The 22,930-nt window shown below is 33.5% G+C and overlaps 2 protein-coding genes across 2 annotated transcripts; one reads left to right on the top strand and one right to left on the bottom strand.

The window, feature by feature from the left end:
• The first annotated feature begins 2,246 nt into the window (after nucleotides 1-2,246).
• LOC149494049 (pectin acetylesterase 8-like) lies at nucleotides 2,247-10,594 on the top strand. The gene is made up of 8 exons (XM_089724597.1): nucleotides 2,247-2,914; nucleotides 3,022-3,104; nucleotides 3,449-3,578; nucleotides 3,697-3,776; nucleotides 3,858-3,944; nucleotides 9,405-9,529; nucleotides 9,634-9,694; nucleotides 9,820-10,594. Exons 3-8 carry the CDS (start codon nucleotides 3,521-3,523, stop codon nucleotides 9,892-9,894), a joined length of 486 nt encoding a protein of 161 aa, XP_089580723.1. The 5' UTR covers nucleotides 2,247-2,914; nucleotides 3,022-3,104; nucleotides 3,449-3,520; the 3' UTR covers nucleotides 9,895-10,594.
• An 8,358-nt stretch (nucleotides 10,595-18,952) lies between these two features.
• LOC105633604 (EG45-like domain containing protein 2) lies at nucleotides 18,953-19,945 on the bottom strand. Its single transcript, XM_089724619.1, has 3 exons — nucleotides 19,691-19,945; nucleotides 19,318-19,591; nucleotides 18,953-19,211 (listed from the first exon to the last, which is right to left on the bottom strand). Exons 1-3 carry the CDS (start codon nucleotides 19,881-19,883, stop codon nucleotides 19,205-19,207), a joined length of 474 nt encoding a protein of 157 aa, XP_089580745.1. The 5' UTR covers nucleotides 19,884-19,945; the 3' UTR covers nucleotides 18,953-19,204.
• Between the last annotated feature and the right edge of the window lie 2,985 nt (nucleotides 19,946-22,930).

Here is a 22,930-nt window from a genome sequence, read left to right as displayed (position 1 = left end):
AGTAAAAAAAATGAAGGAAAAATAAATAAAAAATTTTGAACTTTTATTAACTCAAGGTTTAAAAATTTTTAAACTTTATTTGACTTCTTAACTTTGAAACTTTTTTAAAAATTATTGGCAAAAAAATCAAAATAAATAAAAAAATTTTCAGTATAAAAAATTTGAAATTTCAAAGTCATAATATCTAGTAATTAAAAGAGTTTTTATTATTGGGCACTTATATTGAAAACAAAGAGAAATATCATGATAAGAAAACGACAATTCAGTGGCTGATGGGAGAGATATGTGTCCATGTATGGAAACTGAATTATGGATAAACTGAAAAGAAGAGAAGATATTTAGGATTTGAAAGTAGGTTTTCTCGGTTGAAAGGGATTTTTTGACGAAAGCACCTGGTTTTAAAATTCTGTGTGCCATTATCATATCAACTGTGCTTTCTTTAAAATATTAGACCATAATTTCAGACAAATTTTAAAATTGTTTTTGTAAAATATCAAATAATTTCCGTTAGGTATGGAGTTTATATAATAAAATAACAATTATTTTAATTGTCCATTCATATATTTTGCGTATAAATTAATTAGAGCTTTGTTAAAATGGCACAAATTGTGCCTGACACGATCTATAAACATTTACAATTATACTTTTAGTGTAACATTGGTAATATCTAAATTGCTAAAAAGTTTTATAATGGTGTTACAGTCTTTTCATTTATATCGGGTCTTGCACAAGTTAATTAATAATTTTGTTCATAAAAAATTTTATTCATATGTGAAATTGAGAATTAAATTTTTTTCTAATTATTTTATATAAAATAAACTGTGATGTATTAATTTTAATTTGCTGATATGATCTCGTAAAATTATAAAATGTATATAGGTGAATATAAAATATATGAGTAGTTTTTACTTTAAAAACCTTTAGATTCAATTTTATTATATATATTGGTATTAACTATAGATATCTCTAGTCCATTGAACTATGATTAAATCATGTTTGCTCTGAATCAGTCTACTAAAAGGTAAAAGCTTACAGCGAATATTTGATCTATAAGAATCGAACTCTCGGTTCCATTTAAGGGAGAAAATGTGAACCACTCATTAATCTTATTATATACTCATTTCAATTTTTTGATAACCTTATTATATACTCAAATTATCGATGTTTAAGGTTTTTCTTATTCTATTTTAAGTGTTATTAAGACTTAATAAAAAATTTATTGCAATACTTTTTATCGTTATTTATTGCAACGCATCGATATTAAAGTAAAATGTAAAAATTTGAGAAGGTAAAAAGAGATTGAGGTAATTTAAAATGAAATTTTATAAAATTAAAATAAATTAATATTTTTTTTGTAAATATGAAAAGCTTAGAGTTGAGCTTGAGGGAGGGAATAAGTTGATAATGTTTTTTTTTTTTTTTTTTTTTTTTTTTTTTTTTTTTTTTTGAAGGTAAGTTGATAATGTTTGGTATTATTTAATTGTTTAGTTGAATTAAATAATATCATTTTGTTATCACATTGACTTAAATATTTACCAATTACTAGTAATTTATGGATTGATTCTATTTAAAAAATTAATTTTGCAGGTGATCGTTTCAAAATTGGTGAAAAAATATTTATGACCGTCAATTGCGACCGTGTGTTTGTGTAATTGCGACCATACTACTGTCGTAATTGAAAATTGTCAATTATATAACTAAATGCGGTCGCTAATCTGGTCTCAAATGCCAATTGTCTATTATATATAACTTTTGCAACCATTGTGGCCACGATTTTCATTAATGAAAATAAAAAATTATTTTAATTTATAATTATTTTTTGGTAATAGAATTTTGATTGAAATAGGAAGTCACTAAAATCAATTAAATTAAAGATTTATATATTATAGATTATAGATAATATAATATATATTTTAAAAAATTTATTTTAAAATGTTAGTGGAGTATGTATATATACATATATATGGTCATTTATAGTCTATCTATAATATATAATCTCTCGCCTAAGTATTTGATCTTGAGATTTTTTTCTCTTGCAGGTATATTACGTGATTTTAGTGTAATAAGCAATTTTTGCTTTTTTTTTTTTTTTTTCCTTTTGTTAAGGAAAATAAACAAACTTTGGTAAGAAATCAAATCAAAAATCAGTACAAACAAGTATTGGCTAAGCACTTGCAAAAACAAGACAATCTTTAATAACAAGACCAAAATAAGATAAATCATCTTGCACCTTATTAATGGCTCGAACAACAGCGTGAGAGTCTAATTTGAAGATAGCACGAGCGATACAAAAGTCTAATTTCGCTTTTCTTTAATCTCTCTGTCATTATAGTTGTCATGCAAGTTCATTGAAATGTCTTTCTGGAAGAAAATGATTGTCCAGCATTGATGTGCTTCTAGCAATTTGATGTTTTTTCTTACACAGTTTATTTGCTTGCTTACTGTTATTTTTGTTTTTGGTTGTGCTTTTCCTTTTTTCTGCTTTGGGTTCAATATTCTTGGGTTCTTTCAGTTAAAAAGTAACCTCATTGTCTGATTTGAATGAATATCTAATAATTAGGTATTGATAATAACATATAAAATCTATAGTAGCTCATATAATCTGTTTTGATTTTTCTAATCATCAAGAAATGATTTTCCTCGTGGCTATTTATTTATTCGTTATCGAGGCTTCTTACTTCCATTTTCTGGTTCATTTATATATTTAATTCTTAAATTTCTTCGTGTAAAATATTGTATTTCCTGTTTCATGTAATCATCTTTTTTTTTTTTTTTTTGCTGCGTGCAGGATGGTAGACTCAAAATTGAGCCAATGGTTGAATATATTAGCTTGTTTTTTGCTATTGTTTTTCCAAGATAGAAGGCCTTTTTGTGGGAGTTACTTATGTTAAGGACGCGGTGGCTTAAGGAGCTGGTAACTGTACTTTAATCTGATTAAATTAGATATTATTAATATACTCATTTAAAAAAAAAAAAAAAAAAATTTAAAGTTGTGAATTCTGAAATTTGATATTCTTGCAGTTTGTTTGGATGGAAGCCCTCCAGCTTACCATTTAGATAAGGGGTTTGGTACAGGCATAAATAATTGGTTGGTTCACTTTGAGGTGTGTTTTCTTTTAATGAGGATTATTTCAATACTAAATGCTTTAAGCAAGCAAAAGAGAGAAAAACATAAATTTCTGATTGAAATAAAAAACCTATCTTGTTCTATTTTTCCTGAAAAGAAGTTTCTTGGATCCTACTTTGTGGATGCTTACAGGAGCCAATAAGCTTTTGGATGAAAGAACCAAAAACATTTGATTTCATGAATTAAATGACATATTAGAAGAATGAAGATCATTAATTTATTTACAGAAAGCTTTATTAGATCATGTATGTTGGAAACTGTATGATTCTGCATCCTATCTTATTATGGTATCATTTTGCCGTCATGGTTTTAACTTTTAAGGGAGGAGGATGGTGCAACAATCTGACAACCTGCCTTTCCCGCAAAAATACTCGTTTAGGTTCATCTGAGCAAATGGCAACACAACTTGCTTTCTCTGGGATTATGAACAACAAGATACAATTTAATCCAGGTAGTACTGGGTATTTCATTGTTAAACACTGTTATTGAATTTTGATTGTTATACCTTTGCTTAAATTTTGCTTCTTTTTTTAAAATATAATGATTGCAATTTTATCTGAACTTGTTAGATTTCTACAACTGGAATAGAGTTAAGATCAGATACTATGATGGCTCATCATTCACTGGTGACGTGCAAGAAGTTAATCCTGTAAGTTAACAAACTTTAGAAGGAACCTGCAGCTTAAAATGCCAGAAATTTTTTGTTTTAATCAGATAGTAATTTGACCAGGCTACTAACCTTCACTTCAGAGGAGCAAGGATTTGGCTTGCTGTCATTGAAGATCTATTAGCTAAAGGAATGAAAAATGCTAAAAATGTAAGATTCACTCAAAGATTTTTCCACTTGCATCTCTTTCAAATTGTTAGGATACCGGCAATAAAATTACGAGAATAAATACGGCAGCGGAAAAATAGAAATGGGACACACAGAAATTTACGTGGTTCACCCTCAACTATTTAAGGCTACGTCCACGGGACCAACTCCGAATATTTCTTCCACTATTTAAAAAAATAGTAGGTTTACAAAGAGAGTAATACAAAATAGTGATATTCACTCTTGTTTCCCAAAAACACCCTAATAATGTTCACTATTTTCTAAACCCGTAGTTTTAAGAACCCTTTTCTTAAAACTCAAAACACTCTCTATTGCTCTCTCACTTGTTGGTGTCTATGCTGAATGCTCCTGCCTCTATTTATAGGCAAAGATTTGAGAGAGCCGTGCATTGCTCATGCACGGCTCTTCATTATTTTCAACTGGCATGCCAACCATTCAATGGTTGGTTGCCAACCTTTGATTTTTTTTTTTTCATAATTGTGTGGGTCCCACTTGAGTGGGCACACCACCACCAACAAATCTCCCCCTACACGCTCAAGTGGGGACGTCAGCCATATTCTCCATCATCCCTGCAGCTAATCGACAATATTCAAATTTGTCTTTTGGAAGAGTCTTCGTTAACATATCTGACCCATTTTCATCTGTATGGATCTTCTCAAGCTGTAACTGCTTCATCTCCAGTACATCCCTGATCCAATGATATCTAACATCAATGTGTTTTGATCTTGAATGAAAGGAGGAATTCTTCCCAAGATGAATCGCACTCTGGCTATCGCAGAATATCAAATATCGTTCTTGATGAATTCCGAGTTCATTCAAGAACTTCTTCATCCACAACAACTCTTTGCATGCTTCTGTTAGTGCTATGAATTCTGCTTCAGTTGTTGATAGAGCAACGCACTTCTGTAATCTTGACTGCCACGACACAGCTCCCCCTGCAAATGTGATTAGATACCCTGATGTGGACTTTCTCGAGTCAACATCCCCAGCCATATCTGCATCGGTATAACCTACTAATACTGGCTTCTCATCTCCAAAGCATAAACATACTTTAGTCGTACCTCGAAGATACCTGAAAATCCATTTCACTGCAGCCCAATGTTCCTTTCCCGGATTTGAAAGAAACCGACTCACTACTCCGACTGAGTGAGCAATATCTGGCCGTGTACAAACCATGGCATACATCAAGCTTCCAACAGCTGAAGCATATGAGATCTTTTCCATCTCTTCCTTCTCTCCATCAGTAGAAGGGCACTGTTTTGAGCTTAATTTAAAGTGATTAGCAAGAGGGCAACTAACCGCTTTAGAATTCTCCATTTTAAACCTTTGAAGTACTTTCTCAATGTACTTCTCCTGTGACAACCATAATTTCTTGGTTCTTCAATTTCTTGTAATCTTCATACCAAGAATCTGCTTTGCTGGTCCCAAGTCTTTCATAGCAAAAGACTTACTTAGCTGTTTCTTCAAGCTATTAATTCTGACAGAATTTTGACCAATAATCAATATATCATCTACATAGAGCAAGAGAATAATGTAGTCATCATCAGAGAATTTCTTTACGAAGACACAATGATCTGAAGTAGTCTTTTTGTAACCTTGCTCCCCCATAACAGATTCAAACTTCTTGTACCACTGTCTTGGTGCCTGCTTCAAGCCGTACAGGCTCTTCTTCAGTTTACAAACACAATCTTCTTTCCCCTTTTTTATGAAACCCTCTGGCTGCTCCATGTATATTTCTTCTTCCAAGTCTCCATGTAGGAAGGCAGTCTTTACATCCATTTGCTCGATTTCCAGATCAAAACTGGCGGCCATTCCGAGCACTGTCCGAATGGATGTCATTTTCACAACTGGTGAAAAGATCTCATCAAAATCTATACCCTTTCTTTGATTGAATCCTTTCACAACCAGTCTAGCTTTGAATCGTGGTTGGGAGCTGTGTTCTTCCTGCTTGATCCTGAACACCCACTTGTTCTTCAAAGCTTTCTTGCCTTTGGGCAACTTTACCAGCTCAAATGTTTTATTTTCATGCAAGGATTTCATTTCTTCTTGCATGGCTTCAAACCAGTTTCTTTTGTGTTCACTTTCCATTGCTTCTTCAAAGCATTCAGGTTCTCCCCCGTCAGTCATCAATACATATTCATTTGATGAATATCTAGTAGATGGTTGTCTGATTCTACTAGACCTTCTTAATGTTTGAGAACCTTCTGGTGCTGGTGGCTGAACATGAACACCATCAAAATCTTCTTCTGGTTCATTCTGATGAGGAACTTCTGGATTTTCTAACTCTGGCTCTTGTTCTTGTGGAACATTTTCTTCATCTCCAACTTGTCTTTGTTCTGTTGCTGGAGGAACTATTTGTACATCTGTTGAATCATCTTCAGATCTTTCGGCAGCTTGCTTCTGAGTCTTTTCAACATCTTCAATAGTCTGATTTTCAACAAATACAGCATCTCTACTTCTTATCATCTTTTTCTGGATTGGATCAAAAAATCTATAGCCAAATTGATCTTGACCATAGCCAATGAATACACATTGTCGAGTCTTGACATCAAGCTTAGACCTCTCATCCTTAGGAATATGCACGAAGGCTTTGCAACCAAACACCCGCAAATGATCATAGGAAACATCCTTTCCTGACCATACTCGTTCTGGAGTATCATACTGAAGAGGAACACAAGGTGAACGATTTATGAGATGAACTGCTGTAAGAAGAGCTTCACCCCAAAATCTTTTAGACAACTTTGCATGTGAGAGTAAACATCTGACTCTCTCCATCAAAGTTCTGTTCATCCTCTCAGCCAAACCATTCAATTGCGGCGTCTTGGGAGGTGTTGTTTGATGTCGAATACCATGCTCTTTGCAGAAAGCATCAAATGGCCCCGTGTATTCTCCACCATTATTTGTTCTGATGCACCTCAGCTTTTTGTCTGTCTGTCGCTCAACCAAGTTTAGAAATTGTTTAAAGACATCTAAAACTTGATCTTTAGACTTCAAAGTGTATACCCAGGTCTTCCTAGAATGGTCATCGATAAATGTTACGAAGTATCGATTTCCGCCATATGACATCGTCAATGGTCCACATAGATCTGAATGTATCAGATCTAACACATTCTTCATTCTGGAAGGCTGAGAAATCTTGAAGGCTACTCTATTCTGCTTTCCTGCCATACAATCAGAACATTTCTCTAAATGGACTTTATCCAATCCAGATAGCACTTTATTTTTTACCAGAGTTGTCATTCCTTTCTCACTCATGTGGCCTAGTCGTTTATGCCACAATTCAACTATACTGTCATCCTCCGCTACATTTAAAGTATCTCGGGAGAGCTTTGCATGCATCACGTACAACTTTGGATCTTTCTTTCCATGGGCTACCACCATGGAACCTTTTGTGAGTTTCCATTGACTATTTCTGAAGGTGCTACAGAAATTTTCAGCATCAAGTCTGCCAACCGAGATTAAATTAGAATGCATGTCTGGTACATGCACGGCATCTTTTAAAATTAATCTCGAACCATTTTCTGTCTCCAGGCAAATATCTCCCTTACCGACGACTTTCAACAGTTTGCCGTCTGCTATCTTGACCACACCCAGATTGTCTGGTGTGTAAGATGAAAAATTTTCTCTCCGAGATGTTGCATGAAGTGTAGCCCCACTATCAATTACCCAACTAGTCTCTTGGGTTGCAAGATTGATAGTGTCTTCTATGAACAGTTGGAACTCAGCAATGACATTAGCTTCATCATCACTGCTTTCTTCTTTCTTTGCCTTGCCTTTGATCTTCTCCTGATCACTTTTGAACTTCCGGCAATACCTTTTAATGTGCCCCTTCTTCCCACAATGATGGCACACAATATTGGCAAATTTATTTGATTTACCCCTGCTCTTATCTCTTGTAGTTGAACTTCTAGATTGGCTCCTCCCTCTAGGCTGGTTATTTCTTTTAGCATCTGCTAAAAGCATGTCTGACTGAGATGAAGAAGGATTTTGTGCTTTGCGTCTCATTTCTTCATTCAGAACAGCATTTTTAACAAACTCCCAGCTGACTCCACTATGTGGTGTAGAGTTTGTAATTGATATCTTCAAAGTCTCCCAAGACTCTGGTAAGGAGGCAAGCACCATAAGGCCGAGGATTTTATCATCAAATTTTATGCCCATATTTGACAGCTGGTGAATAGTCACCTGCATTTCACTCAAGTGATCTGCTACAGAAGTACCTTCTTGGTATTTGAAATTCATCAGCTTCGTCAAATAAAATAATTGGTTGTTGCCGGATTTTGAGGCATATAATTCTTCAAGCTTGTCCCATAATGTTCTGGCGTGAGTCTCGTTACAAATGTGGTTGTATACATTATCATCGACAAATTGTCGAATATAACCACAAACTTGTTCATGCTCGAAAGCCCATTCTTCATCAGTCTTGTCTTCCGGTTTGCTTGAACCAAACACGGGCAAATGCATTTTGGTTACCATAAGGAGATCTCTCATTTTATTTCTCCATATATGGTAATTTGCGCCATTTAGACTGATCATTTTGCTTATTCTAGCTTCCATGACTTTTGAGTGAATAGTAACCGTATATATGAATAGTAATAGTATACAAGAATAGTAACTGTATACGGAAATAGTACTATACGTGAATAGTACCTGTATACGTGAATAGTACTATACGTGAATAGTGCTGGGCTTAACGGCTCAGCAACAGTAACGCCAATAGTAACTATTCACCATCAACCACGAGTTACTATTTTACTATTCACCACTAAGTCGATTCTGCAACGTCTTTCCGAGCAGACTGCACCAATGGACTCGTCGTAATTTTCTCGTCTTCGTGGTATATTTATTTTCAAAATATATCCGCGGATCTGGTACCGCTATCTGACCGGCTGAATCAGCTGAAACCTTCGGCTCTGATACCACTTGTTAGGATACCGACAATAAAATTACGAGAATAAATATGGCAGCGGAAAAATAGAAATGGGACACACAGAAATTTACGTGGTTCACCCTCAACTATTTAAGGCTACATCCACGGGACCAACTCCGAATATTTCTTCCACTATTAAAAAAATAGTAGGTTTACAAAGAGAGTAATACAAAATAGTGGTATTCACACATGTTTCCCAAAAACACCCTAATAATCTTCACTATTTTCTAAACCCGTAATTTTAAGAACCCTTTTCTTAAAACTCAAAACACTCCTCACTTGTTGGTGTCTATGCTGAATGCTCCTGCCTCTATTTATAGGCAAAGATTTGAGAGAGCCGTGCATTGCTCATGCACGGCTTTTCATTATTTTCAACTGGCATGCCAATCATTCAATGGTTGGTTGCCAACCTTTGATTTTTTTTTTTCATAATTGTGTGGGTCCCACTTGAGTGGGCACACCACCACCAACACAAATACCCTTCTCTATTAACTTGTTACAATATGTCGCCGTAGGCTCTACTTTCCGGTTGCTCAGCTGGTGGATTGGCTTCCATTTTGCATTGTGATAGATTCCAAGGTCTCTTACCTACGGGTACTAAAGTAAAATGCCTTTCAGACGCTGGTTATTTTATCAATGGGTAAGTTCATTGATGGACCTTATACCTTGATCGATGCTATATCCATAACTATGGATATCCTTGTAAATCTTTTTGAAATCTAATATCTGAGTATTTTATAACAGGAAGGACATTTCTGGAGCACCACATATACAAAACTACTTCAATGAAGTGGTTTCATTGCATGTATGTTTTCTGTCTTTACGTTGTTTCAAAACAACGTAGTATCGGTCAAAAGAGTTCAATGCCAGGGTAAATTCTGTTGGAATGGAGAGGGGTTTGATTCATAGTTTTCTAATCTTTTTCCACAGGGATCAGCAAAAAATTTGCCTCTCTTCTGTACATCAAGAATGAATCCAGAATTGGTATTTTTTTTTTCTTTTTAGTTTTTATGTTGCTTTCACTTGTCAACGTTTCTTTTATAGTGTTGCTGATAGAATGATGCTTCTCAATGATATATAGTGTTTTTTCCCACAAAATGTGGTGCAGCAAATACGAACACCCCTTTTTATTCTAAATTCACCATACGATTCATGGCAGGTTAGCACATTGCTATTTCTCTGTAAAGAAATGGATTGGTACTTCTGATTTTTTTCATATTATCAAATAATTATTTCATCAAGGTATTGTTTTCCCTGAAAATTTACAGTTAGTCTTTCTTCAAGGCAAAATTTCTGCTGTTTATCCGAATACAGAGCCATTCTGATTGATTACAATTGTATGAATGAAATCCTTTTATCTTACAAAGTAAAAAATAGGGACATTAATTATAGTTTTTTGTATTATTTCCTTTACCAATGGGAGTTATAATGATGTACTTCTCCTTTAGATAAAGAACATTCTGGCATCTGGGGTTGCTGATCCTCATGGCACTTGGAAAAGCTGCAAGCTTGACATAAGCAACTGTACCCTTCTTCAACTCAAAACCATAAAAGGTAAATAGAAGTAAACCTTAATGGAACAGCTAGAATAGCCGTATAGGATTAGTTCTGGGAATAGATATATTCAGCCTTTGTATTTGAATTGTATAGTCCTTATCTCATATAACAACCTGATGATAAGGTTGGTTATACTGATGTATATTTAAAGAACACAAGAATGAATAAAACAACAATTCTGTTTTCTCCCTTTTATGGTATCAAAGCCATAAAACCTTTCGGTTTTCTTTACTCTGTTTCTGCTTCGTTTTCATTTTTCCTTTTTCTTCCCTTTTCATATTATGATGTCTTTATCTTCTAATATATCGAATGTCACTCATTCCTCATGGAAGAATCTGGTTTCCTTTAATGCCTCTCAGTTTCCTTTGAAACTTACGCAACAAAATTACCCAACATGGCGTGCTCAAATTGTCCCTGTTCTTCGTGGACATAACTTAATGGGATATGTTGACAGAACTCTCCCATGTCCTTCTATAGTTCTTCAGCAAGAAGGGAAAGATGTTGCAAATCCAGATTATGAATACTGGATGTGTCAAGATCAACTGGAGTTGGCTGCAATCATTGCTTCTACAAGTTTCTCAGCAATGCATATTGTCTCTTTTGCTCTAACCTCGGCTGATGCCTGGGATAAAATTCAGACTACTTGTGCAAATCGTTCTGCAACACGCATTCTTTCTCTTCGTGAAAAGCTTGCTAATTACAAGAGAGAATCTACATCTATAGCCGAGTATTTGCAGAATGTTAAACTCATTTCAGAGGATTTAGCTCTTTCTAAAAGCCCTGTCTCTGATGTGGATTTGGTAATTTATGTCTTGAATGGTGTGGGAACTGAATTTCGTGATATAGCTGCAGCTGTACGTGCGAGGGATTCTATTATTTCTTTTGAAGAGCTCCAAGATAAACTTCAGGCACATGAGCTATATTTGAAGAGGGTTGATTCCTCATATAATCCCATGCCCATTACTGCTAACAACGTGAGGAAAGGATCACTTCACAGGCAGAATATTCGGTTTGATGGACAACGTGTGTCCACTGAAAATTCAAATTCTTCGGGCTACCGGTTTCTTCCCGATCAGACCTCTCGATTTCAGTCGGCGCGAAAGACATCTGGTGGTTCGAAAGTTTTTTGTCAGATATGTGAGAGGCCCGATCATAGTGCCAAACAGTGCTTTCGTGCTAAGGAATTCTTTAAAAATAATTTTCCACAGCCATCGAGAGCTAATCATATTGTTGCTACTGAATCTTCAAGCTGGATCTTGGATACGGGCGCCTCTCATCATATCACTAATGATCTACAAAATCTGTCCTTACATGCGCCGTACGAAGGCCTAGATGAGTTGCATCTTACTGATGGTACAGGCTTGCGAATTACTCATGTTGGCTCTCAAATTCTTTCATTTCCAATGAAATCTTGTTCGTTAAATAATGTTTTGTATGTTCCTCGTTCGAAAGAAAATCTAATTTCTGTTTCTAAGTTTTGTTTTGCAAATAAGGTTTCCATTGAGTTTTTCTTTGATTGTTTTGTTGTCAAGGACCTATTCACGGGGGAGATAGTCACAAAGGGGCAAATTAAGAACTCTCTCTATCGTCTTTGTTCGCTTTCCAAAGGTCGGTCAGCGTCTTCTGTTGCTGCAAATATTTGTGTTCATGATCCTTCGTCCATCTGGCATCAGCGTTTAGGTCATCCTTCTGCTAAAGTATGTCGTTATGTTTTATCTAAATTTCAGTTGTCTGAGTCATTTGCTGCAACTTTTGATTGTAATTCATGTCGTTGTAATAAGAGTCACAGACTCGCGTTTGGTATTTCGTCTCTTTCTAGTTCTCGACCTTTAGAGTTATTGTATTCCGATTTATAGGGGCCTGCTCCTATTCAATCGATTGATGGTTTCAAATATTATTTAATATTTGTCGATCACTATACTAAATACATTTGGTTTTATCCTATTAAGGCTAAATCTGATGTTGCTTCTATATTTCTAGTTTTTCAAAAATTGGTCGAAAATATGTTTCGGACTAAAATTGTATCTGTTTATACAGATGGGGGAGGGGAGTTTGTTGCTTTGCAGCCAATTTTTAGAAATAATGGGATTAATCATCTTCAAACACCACCTCACACTCCCCAGCATAATGGGACTGCTGAGCGACGTCATCGACATTTAGTTGAAACTGGTCTCAGTCTTCTTCAGTCTACCTCATTGCCCTCTAAATTCTGGTCCTATGCTTTTCAAGCAGCAGCTTATCTCATTAATCGTTTACCCACACCAATTCTTAATATGTCGTCTCCATTTTTTAGGTTGTTTCAAAAAGACCCAAACTATACTAGGTTTAAGGTGTTTGGTTGTCTTTGTTATCCTTATCTTCGGCCCTATAACCATAATAAGTTTGAACAAAAATCAAAGCCTTGCATCTTTTTGGGGTATTCATCGAGTCAAAGTGCATTTTTGTGTTTTGATCCTAGTACGGAAAAGGTGTATGTTTCTCGTCATGTTGTATTTGTTGAAAATCAATTTCTAGGCCATACTTTGTCTAAGTCAGGTTTAGCTCCTTCAAGCTCTTGGTATGATTATTGCACTGATAATATTTTTAATTACCAAACGGTGCCGTTTCGACCTTCACATAAGAGTTCTTCTATGGACAATACGGTGTTGTCTCAAGTAAATGCCTCTTTACCTCCTTTTCAATTGCCGTTCTCCATAACTAGGGTTCCCAATCTGTCTTCATCTCCTGCGCATACCCCTTCTTTGTCTAATTCACAATCGGCCCAATCTTCGAATTCTCTAGTGTCTTCCCCTTCCTCTTCTTTTGCTGCTGAAGATAATCAGTCACCGTCCCTTTCTCAATCTGTCCAATCTCGAGAATCTCACAATTCTCAAGTGTCTTCTTCTTCATCTTCTACTAAGGTGTCTAGTTCTCAATCGAGTTCATTAATGTCTGAGTCTGGTTCCTCTACTGTTCCGATTCGAACACATCCTATGACTACAAGATCTCAAAACAATATTTTTAAACCAAAGATTCTTCATTCAGTAACGAAACATCCTCTTTCTGAATCTGTGGAGCCAACACGAGTTTCACAGGCACTTAAAATACCAGTTTGGCGTCAGGCTATGTCTGTAGAGTTTGATGCTTTAATGGCCAATGGAACTTGGGTTCTCGTTCCACCTTGTACTGATAAGAATTTGGTGGGTTGTAAGTGGATTTTTTGGGTAAAGAGGAATGCAGATGGCACGATTGCTAAACACAAGGCACGTTTGGTTGCAAGAGGGTATAATCAACGGCCTGGTGTGAATTTTGACGATACTTTCAGTCCAGTTTTGAAGCCAGCCACAATTCGAATCATACTGACTCTTGCTGTTACAAATAAATGGAGCATTTGTCAACTCGATGTTAACAATGCGTTTCTCCATGGTCCTCTGCAAGAACATGTATATATGCAACAACCTCCTGGTTTTGTTGATTCTGATAAACCACATTATGTCTGTAAGCTTGTCAAAGCTCTGTACGGTCTTCGATAGGCTCCAAGAGCCTGGTATCAGGCGTTGAGAAATTGTGCAGTTCAGTTTGGGTTTGAACAGTCAAAGAGTGATCACTCGCTCTTTATTTATCGTAAGGATACCTTGGTTTGTTTTTTCCTAGTATATGTTGATGATTTGCTGCTAATTGGAAATTGCAATAAATTGGTTCGGTTGTTCATTGAGGAGTTGGCTTCTAGGTTCTCTTTGAAGGACCCTCAGAAATTGAATTTGTTTTTGGGTATTGATGTACAAACAACACCAGCAGGATTATTTTTGACACAGCATCATTATGTTCGGAACTTGTTAATTGCTGCCCGTATGGAGGGTTCGAAACCAATCTCCACTCCATTTGCCACATACACTTCTCTCTCCAAGAATGACTCTCCTGCTTCGGAAGTAAATGTAACTGAATATCGCAAGCTTGTCAGGGCCTTGCAGTATCTAACCTGGACTAGGCCAGATATTTGTTTTTCTGTGAACAAGTTGTCTCAATTTATGCAAATTCCAGTTGCTGCGCATTGGGATGCTCTGAAGCGACTGATGCGTTATCTTAAATCAACAATAGATTATGGTGTTATGATTACTCCTCAGTCTTCACTTGTGTTTCATGCATTTTCTGACGCAGATTGGGCAGGGGATCCCTCGGATCGAATGTCTACTATAGGTTACATGTTGTATCTTGGTAATATTCGTATATCTTGGACCTCTCGTAAACAGAAATCAGTAGCACGGTCCTCCACAGAGGCAGAATATCGTGCTGTAGCATCTACGGCATCTGAAGTTATGTGGGTGAGTTCTTTATTATCTGAACTTGGTGTCACAAATTCTTTAAATGTGCCGGTCATTTATTATGATAATGTTTCCACAACATATGCATGTCAAAATCCGGTATATCATTCACGAATGAAGCATATTGAAATTGATCTTCATTTTGTAAGAGATCTTGTTCAAAAGAAAAAGCTGCGCATCAGTCATGTTTCGTCCAAAGATCAACATGCTGATCTACTAACAAAGCCACTGCCAAAATCGGTTTTTATTGCAAACAGGTTCAAGATTGGAGTACGCAATGGTACCTCCATCTTGCGGGGGAGTAATGGAACAGCTGAAATAGCTGTACAGGATTAGTTCTGGGAATAGATATATTCAGTCTTTGTATTTGAATTGTATAGTCCTTATCTCATGTAACAACCTGATGATAAGGTTGGATATACTGATGTATATTTAAAGAACACAAGAATGAATAAAACAACAATTCTGTTTTCTCCCTTTTAAACCTTACTTGCATCTTGAGCAATTCTTGAATTTAATAATTATCTTTGGTTTATCTTTAGATTTTAGGTTGCAGTTCTTGAATGCATTGTATACATCAGTCGGCTCTTCTTCCCGAGGATTGTTTATAGACTCTTGCTACGTTCATTGCCAAACTGAATTGCAGGAGACATGGTTCATGGCTGACTCTCCAGTTCTCGACAAAACAGTAAGAAACTACTAATTTTCTCCTTTCTTATGATTAACAATTTGTGTTCTTTATTTTCTTTCTCATTTATTATTAATTATTCTTAAGCTTAGAGAAAACTATCTGTTTTTCATTTCAAAATACATTTCATACAGAAAATTGCAAAGGCAGTTGGAGATTGGTTTTATGACAGGACTCCATTCCAGAAGATAGATTGTGCCTACCCTTGCAATCCGACCTGCCCCAAAAATGGTTCAAACCCTCAAGATCTCCCAGAAGTATAGATTTAATGCTTCAATTTCATTTTTATTACCAAAAATTATAGTAGTAATTAGCTTAATAAAAACAAAAAAAAAAAAACTAAATAAGCAAATGCCACCACTGCGCGAAACTTGTGTACTGGGTGTTCGCATCACTGTTTATGTTTCAATTATTACCCATAAATAAAATCTATTTTTAGCAGAATTGAAGCATATGATAGGGGATGTTAAAGTGACAAAGTCTATAGATTAAAATAAGCCCTAAACTTTGCTAATGAACAAAGAGTAAGGGTGAGCATTCCACCAATAATTTTGTCGGTTTGAGTAAAATTTTTAACCGAAATAAATTAATCAAATTTTTTTTGATTTAACCGATTTTATAAACCATAGGAATCGTACTATAACTTTTCCTTTTCTTTAGCTAAAATTAGGATGCAACTGACTCTAAATTTTAAAATTAAAATACAATTAATAGTATAAAACATTGAAAAACTAAATTAATGTTGACAGTTAATTAAGCCAATTACATTCTCTCTCCTATCTCAAAATATATAACATAAACTCATAATTAGAGAAAAAAAACTTCATTTTTACTGCAAATATTTCATTTGGAAAAATAAAACTCAAGATCATATATTAAAAAAAATAAAGTAAACAATTTTTAACATATTTTTCTTCTTCTTCATCCCACAAATTATGTGCTTTCTAATTTACTTGTAAATTGAGTTAAGCAATACTCATGTCTATAGACGTGGTGCAATGTAAAAGAAAGTGGATTTTGAATCGTTACTGACAGCTTATTTCGCAAATGTACGAATTCGCTGTAAGTAATATAGAGTGAGTAGAGTATCGTATCCACAGGGATTGTATACCAAGTACCAAAATTATATTATCCTATTATTATTTAAACGATAGATGAGGAAATTGTTTATAGAAATTAAATTCAACAAGTAAAAATAAGAAGTTAAGCAAGCAATTATTGATTAAAGAAATCAAGGAAGTAAAACCACTAAGGGTTTTAATTTCACTTAACTCTATCCAATTTATTTCATTAGTTCATTGATCAATTTAATTATTCAAATAGGGGAAACAACCCAAAAATCACTAACAAGCTCTCCCGATGTATTGTTAGCTATTTTAACCCGGTCTAATTACCTATCTTCCAATAGCGCAATCAAACATGAATTAAATCATTAAGTTTTATGGTTTGTTTTGTGAATTCATAACCTAAAGTCATTAACTTATGAAAACCCCCCATGAGTCAAACCGTATAGCTTCCGCATCAAGTTATTATTCTCATGTGTTTTATTAACCTTTTCATATCAAAGATCCTTCTTCCGATAGTGATAATTGAAATAAATCAATCTAGGGGAAAATTCTGCCTAGAAGCATTAAGTTCATTAATAAATCATAACTTGAATAAAGAAAAATAAATCTAATTACATAAATTGGAAAATAGATTAAGCTACATCAAACCCCTAGTATAAGAACTTAATTACACATAGTACTTAAACAAAACTCAATAATACTTGATAAATATTCCATAATCAATAAGAATAATGAAAGAAATAAACAAGATTAAGAGTTAGAAATAAGAACTAGAGATAAATTGCTTGGATGACTTCCTTGAATCTTTGCACAACTCTTGAATACTTAACTTTAAAAGAAAATAAAACTATGTACAAGACTAAGAGAATGAGAGATGGAAGATGAGATGATGGAGTGGAGTATGTAGTGTAACGTGTGTCTGTCTTTTGATCTCCCTACTCTTCTTTTCTATAGACTCTTTGAGAGAGGATTCCACATGGTCTTAATCATCAAAGTCTTCTTTTGTTAGGTTGTAAAGCTCTCTTTTTGGTCTCCATTTTCTTCAATTATGACTCACCCATGTGCATAGAATAGATCTTGGTTTGCATGTGAGGAAAGTTGTCCAAGATTAGCTCCATAAATTAGTGAAAGTTGGTTGGCAACTTTTGACTAAGTTTAGGATTCTTTGCTTGGCACGGGCGTGCACTGTAGCATGGGCATCTACTGTAGCACGGACGTGCTTAATGAATTTGTACCTTATTTTTGTCCTTTTTCTTGCCAAACCCTACATTTTCCCTCAAAATCAAGTGAGTTGTGTTTCAAGGAAGCTTTTAAATAAAAACATATCAATATTACATAAAAACTAATTAAATAAATTAAAAGCAATAGAAATTTTAATCAAAATCACAATAAAAAATACTATAAAAATAACACTTATCAGTTACAACAAATTGAAGACTTCCAGTTCCAGTCTTCCACTATGGTATTATTTATGTGATTAATCATTTGCATTGTAATGGCCTTTAAGAAAATTGTACCCAAGAGTGCAAGTAATAGTTTATTTATTTATTGAAATGAATTTATTTATTGGAAACCCAACGAATCAAAATAAGATTTTAGATACATGACTCATGTAATTTTTAACTCTGTCACTATGTAATGCCTTCTCTCTCTGTCACTATTCTAATAAATGATAAGATCTCTACTCTCCTCAGAAAATTTTGTCGCTTGGATATAGATTTATAGAAGATGTCAGTGTTGCAAGTATGTTCTTTAAATTTTTTCATTAATGGTAATGGGCGATATTATATTTAACTTGATTTGTTGAGATTGGGTGAATAGAGCTGTATCTTGTAAGCAAAAGAGCGTGTTTGAAGTTATTATTGAAGTTACTATTTCTGGTTCTGTTTACGTACTACAAAAACTTTATTAGGCGTGTTATAACTTTTTCTCTCCAAAATTTTACCTTTTAACATTGTTCTTTATATTGATGTATTTCAGTTCAGGTTTTTTCAACTTAACATTCTTCCGTTAGGATTGAATGTTTTTGGAAAAGCCTATTGGCTTGGGTTTAGTTTTGCTTAAGTTTTTTTAAGTTTTTTCCTAGTAATTTTAATTAATAAAGTTAAAATTTTGCTGATAAAAAAAAATTATTACAAAATCGATTACCACTTCTACAATATAATGGCTACTAACAATTGAATGGTAATAGAAATTTCAATCCCATTACCATTCAACTTACTAAACAGGCTGTTAGAATATTAGGTTAAGACTAGCTAATATTGCAATTGATTCGGTTAATAATTTTTAATCTTCTTTTCATGGGTAATACAAAAAAGAAAAAAAAAATCAAGTTATTAGATATTCCCAATAATTTTAAAATATTACGGTTATTATTACTGATTAATTGAATTCTTAGAATTCAGAGTCAAAGTATGTAGTCCAAAAATATTAGAGGTAACCAATTAAAATTAAGAAAGAGGAGATGAGAGTTGATTTCTCTTTCATTCAAGATAAACTATAAACAAACCAGCTGATATTACATGAAATGAAGATATGTATATATAGATGCTGCATTACTGAACATCATCCTTACACTCTTCACACATTCTCTATTTATTTTCCCCTTTTTATTTATTTATATTTTGGTGTTGGACATGATAAGAAACTTGCTAGGGGAACTACAAACAAGCTTCTCCTGTTAATGCCATTTACGACTTTCCTTACACCCTGCATATTAAACAAAGATAGTCAAAATCCATCCATAATTTAATTACTTGATTATATATATATATATATAGATATAGATATGTAAAACCAAGTGAAGTGGAGTTACCAGCTAAATCCAACTTGGAGTGATGGAGCATCAGGATCAGCAATGATGGCATAAGCATCGTCAGAAATCTGAAAAGTTGTCTCGCAGTTTGGGCAGTAATCAGCTACTCTTACATCGACAGAGGTGTGCCTTTTGCAAGGTTTGCTTGCGTCGGTGGACTTGATGCACCTCACTCTCAGAGTCTGTTTACATCTATCCCCATTCTCCCATAAGGCGTCATTTACAGTAGCCACCAGCGTAGTCGGCAGTGGATCATCTCCGTAACACTGGTTGGCTATTCCAAAACAGAGGAACACCATCATATATTAATTACAGAATAGTTTTGGTATCTAATAATTTTTCCATATAAATATATAGATCTGTATATACTTACGAGTGTAAGGTGGATCATAGACAGAAACAGTTCCTAGAGCACCGCCACTGCGAATACCGGAAGCACCCCCCTCGCCGTTGGCACCACCCTCTTCAGCACCATTGTCATCGTTCACTCGAATGGCAAATGCAACTGAGGCAAGGTATCCCACCATGCACAACATAAGCAATACTTTCATTGCCTTTCCCATCATTTTAGTTTTGGTTGCTCTCTATGATTTAATGGACACTTTAATGTGATTGAAAGCTAAACACATTACCTCCCTATTTATAGAGATTCAGCAACGCCATAAATATGCATGGGGTAATAATATAGGGCTTAAAGCACCCACAAAATTAAATAATCATTACAATGTACATGTTGGTAGTCTTTGATTTGTTGCAATTTGTAAATGATCAACAATGACTTAAATTTGCACAATAAAAAAAAAAAAAAGGTAAGTTGCACATCTGTCCAAATAAAATAAAATAAATCAAAAAAATAAAACAATTAATAATCACGTAAATTTATAAGGTATAAATAACAACAATGTCATTTTCACAACTATAACTATCGTATACAATTTTTTTGTCATGATATTCATGATAGAGTGTTATACCATACCCCGCTTTACATCAATTTGTTTTTAATTTTTGCTTCAAAAGAAAAATCTTTTTTTCTAATTTTCATTTTTTTGTGATTTTTTTTCTAATTTTCTTTTATAATATATGTACTTATGAAAAAAGAGAGTGTCAGACTCTTGGAACATTTGTTTCAAAAAAAATTTTCATCTTTTTTATTTTTTTCTAGTAAAAAGATATTTATATTTTCATTTGTCTTAATTCACAAATGTTTTTCATAAATAAAACTTCTGATGTTATAAATTGTTCACTAAATTTAAGTATGTTGAGCTATTTCTTGTGAATGAAAGATATAGTAAATATTTAGTTTTTGTAAGACATTCTTACATATAGAGTGAGATTTTGATATAAAACTAATTTTTCAATTAGGTGGCATCCAACAAAATAAAGTTGAATCACTAAATAAAAATAAAAATAGAGAATTTAAACGTGTTAACTTTAACATAAAGATTATATTAAAAAAAATTAAGTACAAAAATAATTTTTCAACCATGTGTCATCCAACTAAGCAAGCCACTAAACAAAAGTGAAATCCACTAGAAATTTAAATTGATTGACCAAACTGAAAATTAAAATAAAAAACATTAAAAATTATTTTTGATTTGAAACCAAAAAAAAAAAAAAAGGGGTGGAGGAAGATCATTTTTGTTGCTAATCTGCCACCATCTGCATTGTGAAAGTGCTGAATACAATAACATCCACCTCCATCCTTTCTCCACAAAAGAAAGATCTTTTGTTGATTTGCTGATAGGTTATACACAGAACATACCAAGATTCTAAAAGAAGCAAATTGTTAAACCATAAAGCATCATGCTCGCATATTTTTCATATACAATTCTGCATATTCTTGTTGTAAGAGAACCATTTGACTCGTCATGCGTTTGCTTATAATATTCCCAAGGGACATCTTTGAACCAATTAGCAATTTCTGTTATTATTGTACATGCAAATGTACAAGTGGTTGTTTAATGGAAACTACTAATATAAAATTGCAAACTATCAAAGCAAGAGATATGGATAGATGAAAAAAGGATTTTAGTTAACGACTGCTTACTAATATCTCTGTTCCATAATATTTGTCACATTTGAGAAAATAGTTTGTTCCAAATTACTTATCACATTTGTGATTTCAAGGAGTTTGTATATGACCAATAATTATTACTTCAGTTTAATGGTTTTAGTTGAGAATTAATATTAAATTAAGGGTAATATAGCCAATTTACTCAATAATTTATTATAACTTAGACACATTTAATAATTTTTTTAAGGCACGCGAAATTTTAAACGTGATAAGTATTATGTAACAAATTAGTAGTTAATTAGGTAAAAATATGATACAAAACAAGTGGGTGGTGCACTGCTTTTATGTCCACTTACAAAATTAATTCATCACCAGTCATTTACCACAGATTAGATACTCTCAATATGATATATTTGTGTCATCCCATTATATATGAATACATCATAATCATTAACAAAAATGTATTCCCTCTATCCACAAATATAAATGCTATAATTTTTTAGATTATGGTACAAAATTTCAATGATTTAACTAAATTATCATTTATCTCACATTATTAATAATTAATGTGTTTAATATACTCCATCTGTCCCATTATTTTGTCCTACTTTCTTTTTTCATCCGTTCCAAATCATTATCTTGTTTCCTATTTTTTTTTTTAGAAATGAATTATATTTAAAAATTACTATTTTATCCATATTTAATGTGCTACTTTGTCGACAAATTATAATAGTCAAACTACTGTATTATCATTAATTAAATTATATAAGCAAAACTAACACATTAACCTTTAAAATTCTCCAATAAAATTCTATTGAATCAAATCTTTAATTAATTTCAAAAATAATGTATTATGAATCATTTAATTTTTTATGGACGTTAACATAAGGATGTATTAGGAAAAAATGAGGCAAAAATTATAATTTAATTAGCAATTTAATGTGATTGACAGCTAAAAACACACCCTCCCCATTTATAAAGAGTCAGCAACGCCATTGGGTAATAAAATAGGGCATAAAGTACCCACTTAGATGATGGAATCACAAAAAACATAGCATATTTACAGTCTCTTGCTTAATTGGATACCCACATAGATTTGCATTAATTGGAGTTTCTTGCTTAATCGCACAAATTGCTTAATTAGATAAGCATCCAATAAGGTACACAAAAATAGGACTTAATTAATGTATCCTCTAATAAGAATTTTTTTAAAAAAATCACCTTCAAAATTACATTTTTTCTTTTTTATTCATTGAAATGTCTAATGGATCGAAAGAACATTGTGAGATATACAACAGGAATAGTCATTCCATTTACTTACTAAATTGGTAAAAATTCTTATGGTAAAAAAATATTTCAAATCTGAAACTTTTTGTTTAACACATAAGTGACAAGACCAACTAAAACACACCGATTGACTTGATTACATTTTTCTTTAAAATCATTATATATAACATACAAATAATGGAATCACACAAGTATAGCATATTGAGAGTGCTTTCACCTAACAAGAAAGCACCCATTAGCTAAATTTCCTTTTCATCTATCCATGGAACAAATGTAATGAAACGGTTACAGTATCTCCCTTTGATATTTTGT

This window comes from Jatropha curcas, chromosome 8, assembly GCF_041381405.1.
Source record: "Jatropha curcas cultivar XTBG-Jc1 chromosome 8, XTBG_Jcur_1.0, whole genome shotgun sequence".
In the NCBI taxonomy this organism is placed as follows: Eukaryota; Viridiplantae; Streptophyta; class Magnoliopsida; order Malpighiales; family Euphorbiaceae; genus Jatropha; species Jatropha curcas.
The sequence above is the reverse complement of the archived record's forward strand: the minus strand, read 5'-3'. Positions and strand labels throughout refer to the sequence as shown.